Raw genomic sequence first — 15,047 nt, forward strand, 5'->3', positions numbered from 1 at the left:
TTTTAAAGGTATTTTCATTGTCTTTTCAGGAATAAAGCTACCCATAGCTGACTTGGAGCTGAATAAGAGAAGTAAGGTTATTTTTAACACTTTTATGCCTATTCTTTTTTTAAAGATCGCAAGATATAGTGACACCATGGCAGAAATATTAGTGACCATTACATTAAGAAATTTTGAACAGCTACAAACTAAAAGAACAGCACCAGATTCTCACTATGTTACTTTAATCATAGGTGATGCAGATAATCAGCTGGTTTTTAAGCACAGAATTATGTAAGTACACGATTTCCACTTGATTTTATTTCTAAGCATATACTATAAAAGAAAAATTCTGCTGAGAAAGAGTAACAAAATCACTGTGGGGTTAATTAAATTACATTTTCCTTATGCTGTAATGGGGTAGTTTCTTGTCAAAGAAAGTATTAACATTGGGTCTGTTGTCAGTACTCAAATGAACAGTGTGAAATCTATCACCATGGTTTGTTTTGTTTTGTTTGTTAACAAGTGAATAAATGACCTTTAGGAGTAGCTATAGCCCACTGTTGTTGAAGTTTCTTATTTTTGCTTTTCTCCAGTCATTCACAACCTTACTACCCTTTCATTATCTTCCTCTTGCTCCTTTTAAGATATATCTAATATTTCCAAAATAAAGTCCAGCAAACTACTATAGCTCCATTGTAGGATCAGGCAACCAGATCAAATATATAAAGAAGGTACTTTCCCTTACACCTGGTTCTCTAGCATGCCATTCTATTATTTTTACATTAGTCTTTTCTGATAGTGTTATTTCTCTCAGATGCCATAGGCAAACTCTGTAAGGTTAGCAATTATAGGTATAACTAACATTTTTTGAGCTCTTCATAGGTTCCAGGTAATGAATTATTTAATCTTTGTATAGACAGGTGCTATCATTATCTTAATAGAGGAAGAAATTGAGACAGAGAGTTTAATCAGTTTGTCCAAGTTCATATAGGTAGTTTATAGCAAAATCTGGGTTTAAACCCAAGCAGTCTTACTCCAGAGCCTGTGCTCCTAATTGTATTAATTTACTTGTAAGTTCACGTTTAGCAGTGACTCAGAAATGGGAATCTCCTCATTGTTGCCAGAGCACTGGAAGATATCTTCCCAAAATCATCTATGCAAGGTTCCTAAAAGGACTACAGTGCCTAATAGAACATCCCTTTCACTATTAACTCCTTCACTGCAGCTAGCTATGACACATTTATAGAGAATATGTCATTGTACAAATCTTTGTTTTCTGTGATAAGTCTGAAGACAGTTTTGTATATATAAAGTTAAAATAAATTCAATCACAAAATTGATTGCTGGTTTGTGATGTTATTGGACTCAGACTATATTATATGAATTTTAAAGATACTATTCAAGTTCTCACAAATTTGTGTAACTTATATATAGCCATTTGAAAGTGGTAGTGATTTATGGGCAAGCTCGTGGGTTGTTGATATCAACTATGTATTCAGGTGGATCTGAAATGAAGCAATTTAACTTGGAATCAGCTGTTTGGCCAATGTGTAGTTAGAAAATTATGGTTGTGGTAGCCCCATTGACACTCCATTTCTTCCTCCTCAGAATTTGCAGGAAGTAATTTTCAATACTGACTTTTGCTTAGTACCAGATAGGACCTATCTAAAGGTCAGTCTGCCCTTGATGATTAATATATTATTTCATTTAGTATTCCAATTACAATTTAAATGATGTTATTCTTTTTCAGGGATTCTGTTTTGCTAAAAGCTGGAAATTGGACTAAAAAGATTGATGTGAAGAGAGCTTTTAATTCTGAAGATCTTAGCATAAATCTAATTAGTTCTGAATATGGTAAGCTCATTGAAGTAATGAACCCATAAATGTAAAGAATATGATAGCATTTAAAAATTTCTTTCATGCTGAAACAGAAAAGCAGTTTAAATGATATTGTGTAAAAATAATCTATTTAAATAATATGAGTAATTTTAAAGGAAGTTTCATATATTTAGGTAAGTGAAAGATAGCACGGACTAAGATAACAAAATTAAAATTATATCTGTTCATTTATAAGTATTTTATTTTACAAGATAATAAAATTTCAATTGTTATAGGAACACTGATTTTTATTTTTATGATGATAAATGTATAAACTTTAACTTATTTTTTTATTTAATTTAATTTTTTCCGTGTTCTACGATTCATTGTTTGTGCACCACACCCAGTGCTCCATGCAGTACATGCCCTCCTTAATACCCACCACCAGGCTCACCTAACCCACCACCCCCCTTAACTTGTTATATTTTTTAACCTTGTTTTTTTATATATATTTTTATTTCCTGAACTTGTTAGCTCTTTTATTTCAAAAGGTATAGAAATGTGAAAGATATAAAAACAAATAAATGATCTCATGGCTAGATTTATAGGACTTAAGTACTTGTATACTCTTTTCGTTTTTCCAGTTGGACTCGATATTCAGCAGAAATTTTCAGTCTTTTACTTAGGCTTTACGAAGAGGCCTGAAAATCAAATAGTTATGCGAAAAAAATCAGAAACAGAGATTTCCCATTCTAAACATTCAAATAGATCTACGATAGCAGGACCCAATAAAGGTAAATAGCTATATTTATTACTGTATTGCATTAAAGCAAAGTTATAGCTAGGGAGGAGTATCAGTGTTATAGTACTGCTTCATTCAAGATGTAGATACTTGGGAATTAGATGTTTAAGCTTCATAATAATTATATTAATATATAGTAGGATTTTTTTCTTATAAATAATATTTGTCAAATTGGGGTGATATTTGGAGCACAGATTATTTGACCAGTTTTTGATTTACAGTACCCCTTTCTTCCTAAAGGCCATTGTTGGGGAAGAGTAAATGATATATAAGACTTTATAGATTTGATGAGGCAAATCAGGTGACAGTGAACTTAAGAATTTTTTGTTACAGAATATTTCAAATATACACAAAACTGGACAGATCTGTATAATGAACCCTTATGTACTCATTACCTACCTTAAACAATGTTCAACTCATGGCTTATATTATTTCATCTGTACCTCTTTTCAGTTTTCCCCTTCTATATTTTAAAGAAAATCGTGTTATATCCTCTGTGTTTCAGTGAGGATTTTAAAAAAAAACATAAATACATTACTCTTACATATAAAAATCTAATAGTAACTAATATCATCCAATACTGAGCTAATATTCAGCTTGCTAATTACCTTATATGTAAGGGGAGTAACTAAGAGGTACTGAGGAATGTGAAAGCAGTAGCTCCTATCAAAGTAACCTAGACAGTTGTGCTTTCTGAATTGGTAGTTATAATAAATAGTAACTTCAGTGAATAAAGGCAGAAAGAGCACATAGAGAATTATTCTGTGAACCCATGAACACTCATCTCCACCTCTTTAAAGAACACAGAGTAGGGTGCCTGAGTGGCACAGTTGATTAAGCATCTGTCTTTGGCTCAGGTTATGGCCTCACATATGAGCCCACATCAGGGCTCCCTGCTCAGCCAGGAGTCTTCTCCCTCACCCTCTGCCCATCTGCCTGCTCATATCTCTCATGTGCTCTTTCTCGCAAATAACTAAGGTCTTTAAAAATGAGGAGGGGGGGCACCTGGGTGGCTCAGTGGGTTAAGCCTCTGCCTTTGGCTTGGGTCGTGATCTCAGGGTCCTGGGATCAAGCCCCATATTGGCTCTTCTCTCAGTGGGGAGCCTGCTTCCCCCTCTCTCTCTGTCTGCCTCTCTGCCTTCTTGTGATCTCTTTCTCTCTGTCAAATAAATAAATAAAATAGCTTTAAAAAATAAAATTAAAATAAAATTAATTAAAAAAAAAAACCCACAGAAGAGCTCCCATTTCTGGGTAGGATGCAGTAGTTTATGGCAGGCCAGTGTACCTACAGTAACAACTATAAAGCCTACCTAAGTTGTAAATATTACAATTTTTAGGACATCTGTAAAAGCAGACTAAAGGAACTAAAATTCCAAAGGGAGAACCATTTCAGGGCTGAGGAGTCAAGGACCTGTAGGCTCTTAATTAAAAGCCTAAGTATGCTATGCTCTCAAAAGGGATTTATGTGATCAGCCACTCACCATGTTTGCCTAACACAGGAAAAAGGAAACATTCTTTGGTGTAATATAATTTGGAATTTACAGATACAATGTTTGCCATATAATAAAAACTGACAACACATTCACAGAGGCAAGACCATATGACTTATAATTAACAGTATAAAGGAAGTAAAGCACTCTGTAGATGATTCACAATAAGAGAGCTAGCATTTAAAGATTCTAAAATAACTATGATTAGTATTTTCAAAAAATAAAGGAAAAAAAATATATGAAAGGCTGAGAAGTTTCACCAGAAAAATATAATCCACACAGAGATTTAAATGGACTTTCCTGAATTGAAAAATATATTATCTGAAGTGAAAAACTTATTGGTAGGTTTAATAATGGATTGGAGGGGCACCTGGGTGTCTCAGTGGGTTAAGCTTCTGCCTTCAGCTCAGGTCATGATCTCAGGGTCTTGGGATCGAGCCCCACATCGGTCTCTCTGCTTGGCAGGGAGCCTGCTTCCCCTTCTCTCTCTCTCTGCCTGTCTCGCTGCCTACTTGTGATCTCTGTCTGTCGAATAAGTAAATAAAATATTAAAAAAATAATTATGGATTGGATATAGCCAAACTCAGGATCTGTGAAATGTTAGACATAATAAGAAAAAATATTCAAATTAAAGCCCAGAGATAAGAGAATGGAAAGAACACAAAAAAGCATAATACTCAAAAAGTTCTAAAATATGCATAATTAAAATCTCTAAAGCAGCAAAGGAAAAGAATGGGGCAAATGTAATATTCAGAGACAATGGCTGGGAACATTCCAAAATAATGAAAGACATCAACTCATAGATTCAGAATTTTAGCAAACCCTAGGAGGTAAATGCACAGAAAACCACAACTGGGCACATTGTAGCAAAACTGCTGAAAATCTTAAAAGCAGACATGGAAAAATGAAATATTACCTTCAAAAGAGGAACAGTGAAACTGACAGCTGGTTTATCAACTGTGATGATAGAAACAGAAGATAATGGACACAGCTTCAAAATGTATTAAAATGATGCTAACCTGCATTTCTGTGCTCAGTGAAAGTATCTTTAAAAATAAAAGTGAAATAGAGATATTTTGAGGAAAAACAAAACAAAACTGAAGCACTCCAACACAATGACTAAATTTATTGGCCTGCAGTAAAAGAGATACTAAAGGGAGTTCCTTTAACGAAAATGACCACAGGTGCAGAAATGCTTGAGGGAATGAAAAACAGTCGAAAGGGCAAATAAATGACTAAATTTACTGTTATAAATTAAACTAAATTGGCTATTGTACAGCAGTAATTGAAATGACTTGTAGAGTTTTAAATATATGTAGAATTAAAATCAGAAATGCTCTTACCTCAGGATTATAACACACCAAATATAAGGAATATAGAAAGAAATAACAAAGAGAAAAGCAGAAGTGAATGAAATATAGAATGTAATGTACAACAGAAAAATCAACAAAGCTAAGATTTGGTTCTTTGAAATGATTAATAAATTTAAGAAGCCCTTATCAAGACTGATAAAGAGATAAATGCAAATTAACAATATTAGGAATGAAAAAGGAGATACCACTACAGACATAAAAAAGATAAAGCTATTGTGAATGATTTTATATCAATAAATTTGACATAATTTGGGTAAAAATGAACAAACCCTTGAGAAGCAAAACTTAACTGACAGAAAAAATAGAAAATTTTAGTGGTCTGATACTAGTAATGAAATTGAAGCAATTAAAAATCTTTCCACAAAGAAATCCAGAGCATTAGGTGATTTCACTGGTGAATTTCCCCAAACATTTAGGAAAAAATAGTATCAAACTTACCCAAACTTTTTCAGAGAATAGAAAAAGAAAAAGTAGTTTCTAATGCTGTAATTTTTTTGAACAGAGCCAACACGGAGATCTTGATTTCAAAACCTGACAAGGACATTAATAGAAAGGGAAATTATTCACCAGTGTATGTCATGGAAATAGATCCAGAAGTTCATAACAAAATATTAGCAAGTAGAATCCAGCCATATATTTAAAAGTCATACTACAGTACAATTAAGTATGGCTTATTCCATGTATGGAAGAGTGCCTCAGCATTCAAAGATGAATCAGTGTATTCACTACATTAACAGAAAAAAAAACAACACCCATGTGATCCTCTTGATAGAGGTCAAAGAAATTTGACAAAAATTCAATGCTCATTTTTTATTAAAAAATATATATATATAACAAATGAGCACAGTAGTGAAATAGTTTAAAAACTTTCCTATTTAGATGGAGAATGACACAAGAATGTTCTCTATAGTAATAGAGTAATATAGTAATACTATTACTCTATAGTAATAGAGTAATATACTCTATTACTACTACTACTACATAATGTTAAATAACATTATGCTAGAAGTCCTAGTCAGTACAGTTATATAATAAAAAAAAAAAGTGATAAGGAGTGGGAAGAAAGAAATAAGCTGTTGTTACTTGAAAGCAATATGATTATAGGGACACCTGAGTGGCTCAGTCAGGTAAGTATCTGCCTTCTGCTCAGGTCATAATCCCAGGGTCCTGGGATCAAGTCCACATTAGGTTCCTTAATCAGCAGGGAGCCTGCTTCTCCCTCTCCATCTGCCTCCTTTTTCCCCTAAACAAGCTTATGCTTGTTTCTCTCTCTCTCTCTCTCTGTGTTAAATAAATAAGTAAAAGTTGAAACAAAAGAAAGATGATTATATACCTAGAAAATCCAAAAGACTGTAGGCACACTGTTAGAATTAATATATAAAATTGGAAATATCACTGAATACAGAGTCAATATAAAAATACTACAATAGCACTAAAAAGAATAGAGTATTTAAGAATATATTTAATAAAATTAGTGCAAGATGTGAACACAAGAAATTACAAAACACCACTGAGAGAAATTAAAGAAGACCTAAATAAATGGAAAGATATTCTATGTCCATGGATTGGAAGTCTTCATATTGTTAAGGTGGCAAAATTTTCCAAATCAATCACAGCTAGCAAAATCCTAGCTCTGCTTTTGGCAGAAATTCATAAACTGATTTTTAAAATTCATATGGGAAGAGGGAGACAGGTGGTGGAAGAGTAGAGAACCTTGTTTCACCTGGTCCCTTGAATTTAGCTAGATAACTATCATACCATTCTGAACACCTATGAATTCAATCTGAGATGTAAGAAAAGAATTTCTGGAATTCTACAAATAGAAAAGCAACCAAAAAACTACCTTTTTGCAGGTAGGCTGAGAAGTGAATCTGAGGGGATGTATCAGGAGATAAATGGGAGGGGGAGGGAGCATCCATATGCCAGCTGCTGGAAAGTGATATAGCCCCAGAGCACAAAATCAGAATCTAGAAGTCTGCTCTAGTAAAATACATCCTTGCCTGATAGATGCTCAGGTGGTAAAGTGGGGCAGAATTCTAGGTGGGACAGTGTCCTCTCAGGATTCCCTGGCTCACCAAAAGAATGGGGGTACCTGAGCCAGCAGAGTTCCCAAGGACTGGAGTGGGGAAATTTTTTTTTTTTTTTTTAAAGATTTTATTTATTTATTTGACAGAGAGAAATCACAAGTAGATGGAGAGGCAGGCAGAGAGAGAGAGAGGGAAGCAGGCTCCCTGCTGAGCAGAGAGCCCGATGCGGGCCTCGATCCCAGGACCCTGAGATCACGACCTGAGCCGAAGGCAGCGGCTTAACCCACTGAGCCACCCAGGCGCCCTGGAGTGGGGAAATTGATTACAGCCAGTGAGACCAGGAGGGGGCTCTCAGTTCTATTGTCATAAACCATGAACCGCAGCACAAAAGGGCAGAAATGTGATGACCCTCTGCCTTCCCTGGGAGGATCAGTACAGGTGCAGGCTGCAGGAGTCTAGAATTTGGCACACACAAAAGTGAAGACTGCTTATTCCTGAGGGTTTACTGAAGAGAGGGAGCTGTGATCTTTCAGCTCTGGGGCTGGAGATCAGGGCCCAGCCACTTTTATTTTCATCCTCTAAAGAGGTATAGAAAGCCTTCAGGAAACAAAGTTACATAGATCAACCAGAAGCAGCTTTTACTGAGCCTGGACCCCTGGCAAGGGCGGTGCAACTCCACCCAGGCAAAGATAACCTAAGAATTAGTGCAGCAGGCCCTTCCTCCAGAAGACCAGCTGGAACATCAGGCCAACACCAAGTTTACAGAGCACACATGACTGCAAAAGTCCAGTGATAGGGGAAATTAGTATATAGAATTTGAGGGTTTTTTTTCTCATGGTTCATTTATCTTTCAGTTTATAATTTTCGTTTTCAGCTAGTTTCTTATTTTATCAACTCTTTGTTTTTAAGTCTTTTTTAACTTTCATTTTTACATTTACATATTATAGGTGTAGTCTTCACTTTTGGCTTCCTTTCATTGTATTCAATTTTACTTTTGTGTATATATATAATCAGTTTTGCTTTCTTTACAATTTTGGGATTTAGTGTCTTCTAACACACAGACCAAAATACACCCAGGACCAAGCGGATCACCCTGTTTGTCTACGTGGGAGATTATATTCCCACCACCCTTATTTATTTATTTATTTATTTATTCCTTTTCTTTTTTGGTTTCTGACCTCTTTGGATTACTGCCTAGTGTATATTTTGCTTGGGTCGTGGTTGATATTTTTAATTTTGTTTTCTCATTCATCCATTCTCCTCTGGGCAAATGACTAGGAGAAGGAATTCACAGCCAAAGAACCAGTGGTAATACTCTCTGCCACAGATCTAATCAATATGGATATAACTAAAATGTCAGAGCTGGAATTCAGGATAAAAATTATAAACTTACTAGTTGGGCTTGAAAAAAGTAGAAGAGACATTAGAGAATCTCTTAGTGCAGATATAAAATCTAATCAGGCCAAAATTAAAAATGCTTTAACTGAGATGCAGGCTAAATTGGATTCTCTAACAACTAGGGTCAATGAAGCAGAAGAAAGAGTGACATAGAAGACAAGTTGATGGAAGGGAAAGAAGCTGAAGAAAACAGAGGAAAACAACTAATGGACTGTGAGGGGAGTCTGAGAAATCAGTGAAATCATAAAGCAAAACATTAGGATTATTGGGGTCCCAGAGGAAGAAGAAAGAGTGAGAGAGGGACAGAAGGTATATTTGAGCAAATCATAGATGAGAAAGTCTCTAAGCTGGGGAAGGAAACAGGCATTCAAGTCTATGAGGTAGAGAGGACTCCCCTCAAAATCATTAAAAATAGATGAACACCTGACATATATAATAGTGAAGCTTGCAAATTCCAGAGATTAAGTCCTGAAAGCAGCTAAAGACAAGAGGTTCTTAACCTACAGGGATAGGAACATCAGGCTGGCAGGCCAGAAAGTGTTGGCATGATGTATTCAGCATACTAAATGAGAAAAACATGCAGCTAAGAATACTTTATCCAACAAGGGTGTAATTTAGAATGGAAAGAGAGATAAAGAACTTCCAGGACAAACAGAAACTAAAAGAATTTGTGATCACTAAACCAGTCCTGCAAAAAATATTAAAGGGGATCCTTGAAGTGAAGAGAGAGCCCCAAGTGACATTAACCAGAAAGAAACAGAGACAGTCTACAGAAACAGGGACTTTACAGGTCATGCAATGGCACTAAATTAATATTTTTCAGTAGTTACTTTGAATGTAAATGGATTAAATGCTCTAATCAAAAGACACAGGGTATCAGATTGGATAAAAAAGCAAGACCCTTCCATATGCTATCTACAGGAGACTCCTTTTAGACCTAAAAACACCTCCAGACTGGAAGTGAGGGAGTGAAGAAATATTTATCATGCTAATAGACATCAAAAGAAAGCTGGGGTAGCAGTCTTCGTATTAGACAAATTAGATATTAAACCAAAAACTATAGTAAGGGATGAGACTTACTACATCTTACATGTAGTAAGAGATGTAGAAGAGGGACATTATATCATACTCAAAGGGTCCATCCAAAAAAAAGATCTAATGATTATAAACAGTTATGGTCCTAAGTTGGGAGCAGCCAATTATATAAATCAATTAATAATCAAACTAAAGATGCACATCAATAATAATACAGTAATAGTAGGTGACTTCAGCACCGAACTCACAGCAATGGACAGATCATCTAAGCAGAAGGTCAACAAGGAAACAATGGCTTTGAGTGACACACTGGACTAAATGGACTTCACAGATATATTCCATCTTAAAACAACAGATTACACATTTCTTCTCAAGTGCACATGGAATATTCTCCAGAATAGATCGCATACTGGGTCATAAATCAGGTCTTAGTGGTACCAAAAGTTGGGATCATTCCCTGCTTATTTTCAGAGCACAATGCTTTGAAGCTTGAACTCCATCAGAAGTGGAAATTTGTCAGTAATTCAAACACTTGGAGGTTAAAGAGCATCCTACTAAAGAATAAGTTGGTCAACCAGGAAATCAAGAAGAATTTTTAAAATTCATGGAAACAAAAGAAAATGAAAAAATAATATTTCAGTGCCTTTGGGATATAGCAAAGTCAGTCCTAAGAGAGAAGATCTTAGAAAAAAAAATTTAAAAAGCCTCAAATACACAAGCTAACCTTACCCCTAAAGGAGCTGGAGAAAGAGCAGCAAACAAAGCCTAAACCAAGCAGAAGAAGAAAAATAATACATTAGTGTAGAAATCAATGAAATGGAAACCAAAAGAATAGTAGAACATGAAACTAGAAGCAGGCTCTTTGAAAGAATTGATAAGATTGGTAAACCCTTAGCCATACTTATCAAAAAGAAAAGGGAAAGGACCCAAATTAATAAAAGCATGAATGAAAGAGGGGAGATCATGACCAACACCAAGAAATACAAACAATTTGAAGAACATATTATGAGCTACAATATGCCAACAAATTAGGCTGATGCATTCCTGGAAACTTACAAACTACCAAAGCTGAAACAGGAAGAGGTAGAAAACCTGAACAGACCCATAACCAGTAAGGAAATTGAAGCAGTCATCAAAAATTTCACAACAAACGAATCTGGGGCTAGATGGCTTCCCAGGGGAATTCTACCAAACATTAAAAGAAGAAGCTGTTTCCAAAAAATAGGGATAAAAACTTCCAAACTCATATGAGACCATCATTAGCATTTTTTTTTTTTAAATTTTAGGCCAGCATTACCTTGATCCCAAAACCAGACAAAAAGCCCAACAAAAGGAGAATTACAGGCCAATATCTCTGAAGAACATGGGTGCAAAAATTTTCACCAAGATACTAGCAAGTAGGATCCAATAGTATATTAAAAGGATTATTTACCACAACCACGTGGGATTGATTTCTGGGCTACAAGGATGATTCCATATTCACAAATCAATCAGCATGATACATCACATTAATAATAATAATAATAATAATAATGACAAGAACTATATGATCCTCTCAGTTGATGCAGAAAAAACATTTGACAAAATACAATATCCTTCCTTGATTGAGATTCTCCACAGTGTAGGAATATTCAATATCATGAAAGCCATATACAAAAAGCCCACAACAATTAACATTTTCAATGGGGAAAAACAGAGAGCTTTTCACCAAGGTCAGGAACACGGCAGGGCTACCCACTCTCACCACTGTTGTTCAACATACAGTACCAGCCTCAGCACTCAGATAACATAAAGAAGTAAAAGGCATTCAAGTTTTCAAAGAAGTCAAATTCTCTTTGCAGGTGACATGATACTTTATGTGGAAAACCCAAAACACTCCACCCCAAAATTGCTAGAACTCATACAGGAATTCAGCAACGTGGCAGGATATAAAATCAATGCACAGAAATCAGTTGCATTTCTATACACTAACAATGAGACAGAAGGAAGTAAAATTAAGGAATCAATCCCATTTACAATTGCACCAAAAATTAGTAAGACAGGAAACAACACATTTTGGCGAGGATATGTAGAAAGGGAAACCCTCTTACACTGTTGGTGAGACTGCAAACTGGTACAACCACTCAGGAAAACAGTATGGAGGTTCCTCAAGAAGTTAAAAATAGAGCTACCCTAAGATCCAACAATTGCACTACTGTGTATTTACCCCAAAGACATGCACCCCAGTGTTCACAGCAACAATGTCCACAATGGCTGAACTGTGGAAAGAACAAAGGTGTCCATTGACAGATGAATGGATAAAGAAGAAATACACACACACACACACACACACACACAAAATGGAATATGTATATATTCCATTGTATATTACATATTCCATTGTATATGTGTGTGTGCATGCATGTAAAAAATATACATTTTTACATGCCTATATGCATATAATATATATATATTTTTTACATGCATGCTCACACACACACATATACAATGGAATATTATTCAGCCATCAGCAAGGATGAATAGTTACCATATACATCAACATAGATGGAACTGGAGGGTATTACACTGAGCAAAATGGGTCAAAGAAAGACAATTATATGGTTTCACTCATGTGGAATATAAGAAAGAGCACAGAGGATCAAAGGGGAGGGGAGAGAAAACTGAATGGGAAGTCATCAGAGAGGGAGAAAAACACTGAGAAACTCTTAACTATAGGAAACAAACTGAATATTGCTGGAGGGGAGGTGGTTGGGGAGATATAGTAATTAGGTGATAGGCATTAAGGAGAGCACATGGTGTGATGAGCACCAGTTGTTATAAGCAACTGGTTCAACACTACATCTGAAACTAGTGATGTGCTAAGTGGTGGCTAATTGAATTTAAATAAATAAATAAATAAATAAATAAATAAATAGAATTCATATGGGAATGTAAGGTATCCAGATTAGCCAATCAGTCTTGGGGTGGGGAGAGGAACAAAGATAGAGGACTCACAATTCCTGATTTCAAAACTTACTACAAAGCCACAGTAGTCCAGACAATTTGGTACTGGCATAATAATAGCCATATAGATCAACAGAATATATTTAAGAGTACAGAAATAAACCCATACATCTGTGGTCAGTTGATTTCCAACAAAGCTGTCGAAACAATTCAGTGGGGGAAATATTAGCCTTTCAACAAATAGAGCTGGACAACTGAGAATAGTCAGTTGAGTTAATTATATCATAATTACTTCATACAATATATGTTATTACTTCATACCGTATGTAAAAATTAACTCAAAATGTGTTAAGACCTAAAAGTAAGAGTTAAACTGTAATAATCTTAGAAGAAAACATGGGTTTATATCTTCATGATCTTGGATTAGCAATAGTTTCTTAGGTATGACACCTAAAGCTCAAGCAACTAAAAAGAGATGAATTGGACTTCATCAGAATTAAAAACTATTGGGGGCACTTGGATGGCTCAGTTGGTTAAGCATCTGCCTTCAGCTCTGGTCATGATCCTGGGATCCTGGAATTGAGTCTCCCATCTGGCTGATGCTTTTCTCTCTGCCTGCCGCTCCCCCTGCTTGGGCAGGCGCGTTCTCTCTCTCTCTCTCTCTCTCTCTGACAAATAAGTAAATTTCTTTTTTAAAGAAAAAAAGATTAAAAATCTTTGTGCTTCAAATAACACTATCAAGAAAGTGGAAAGAACAGCCCAAAGAGTGATAGAAGATATTTGCAAATCACATATCTGGTAAAGGAGTAGTATCTGGTATACACAAACAATAAAAATGCAAGGAACCAAATTCAAACTGGTCAAATGATATGAATAGACATTTTTGCAAGGAAGACCTACAAACATGAAAAGTTGCTCAACATCATTAGTCAAGATGGAAATGCAAATCAAAACCACAATGTGACACTTACTTCCCACCCACTTTAGTCAAAAAGATGGACAATAGTAAAGTGTTGGTGAGGATGTATAGACATTGAAACCCTCATAGCACTGCTATGGGAATGTGAAATTGTGCAGCTGCTTTGGAAAACAGTTTGCCCGTTCCTCAAGAAGTTAAGCATAGAATTATCATGCAACCCAGCAGTTCCTTTTCTGTGTTTATATCCAAAAGAATTGAAAACATATAAAAACTAGCATGTGAATGTTTATAGCATCATTATTCATAATAGTAAAAAAATAGAAACAACTGAAATGTTTACCAACTCATGGAATGAATAAGTTAAATGTAGTATAACCATATAATGGAATATTCAGCCATAAAGAATAAACTACTGATACATGGATAATCCCTGAAAAGATTATGCTAATGAAAGAAGCCATTCTCAAACGGTCAGATATTGTTAGGATCCATTTATATGGGAAGTGTAGAATAGGCAAATTTATAGAGATAGAAAGTTGATTAGTTGTTGCAGAGGCTGGGTGTAGGAAGAACTAAAGAGTAACTACTAATAGCTATGTGATTTTTTTAAGGTGACAATGTTCTGGAATTAGATACAGTGATGGTTACACAACCTTGGGAATATACTAAAAACCTACCAAACTGTACACTTTAAAAGAATAGATTTTATGGTATGAATTATATTTCAACTAAAAAATTTGAAAAACAATAGTATTACTATATGCCAGCAAACAAAAAAGGAATAGAAATAATCATTTTTTAAAATGCCCTTTATACTAGCATCAGAAACCAGTTTAAAAAAAGACAATTTAGAATTAGAGCTGCATAAAGATAATATAAACTCAGAGCCATCAGCTGCCCATCCTTTACCACATGCAGAAAGGATCACAGAAAGCTGGGTTTTGAAACAGAAAACTAAAGCAGAGGTGCAGAGAGGTGCAAAGGTGAGAATGCCAGAGCTGGGATTCTGATGACTTCCTGTTTCTTGGTTTTAGTCCCTTCTGATGCCTCGCTGAATTGCTGCTTTGGATTCTGTGACATATCTGTGTTCATGTAACACATTTCCCCCACTCACCAGCTCTTTTTGTTTAAAGTAGCTTGATTTGTTTCTTACTTAAAATTGTAATGAGAAGTTGGAATGTTTACTATACTTTCTGCTAGCATGAATCTTCTATAAGGGCAAAAATTCCCTATGTATTTTGCACAGTCCTTGAAAACGGG

At 35.3% G+C, this 15,047-nt stretch overlaps 1 protein-coding gene across 19 annotated transcripts in view; it reads left to right on the forward strand.

Annotated features, from left to right (window-relative positions):
* The window catches only part of HFM1 (helicase for meiosis 1), a 125,123-nt gene that overhangs the window by 81,084 nt on the left and 28,992 nt on the right, over positions 1-15,047 (forward strand). For 18 of the 19 annotated variants that reach the window (XM_032361674.1, XM_032361680.1, XM_032361683.1 and 15 more), the window contains 3 exons: positions 116-273; positions 1,733-1,836; positions 2,445-2,594. In XM_032361674.1, the coding sequence (XP_032217565.1) occupies positions 116-273; positions 1,733-1,836; positions 2,445-2,594 (412 nt within the window). The remainder of the gene's footprint in view (positions 1-115; positions 274-1,732; positions 1,837-2,444; positions 2,595-15,047) is intronic. The other variant, XM_032361671.1, reaches the window with a different exon arrangement.

This window comes from Mustela erminea, chromosome 10, assembly GCF_009829155.1.
Source record: "Mustela erminea isolate mMusErm1 chromosome 10, mMusErm1.Pri, whole genome shotgun sequence".
In the NCBI taxonomy this organism is placed as follows: Eukaryota; Metazoa; Chordata; class Mammalia; order Carnivora; family Mustelidae; genus Mustela; species Mustela erminea.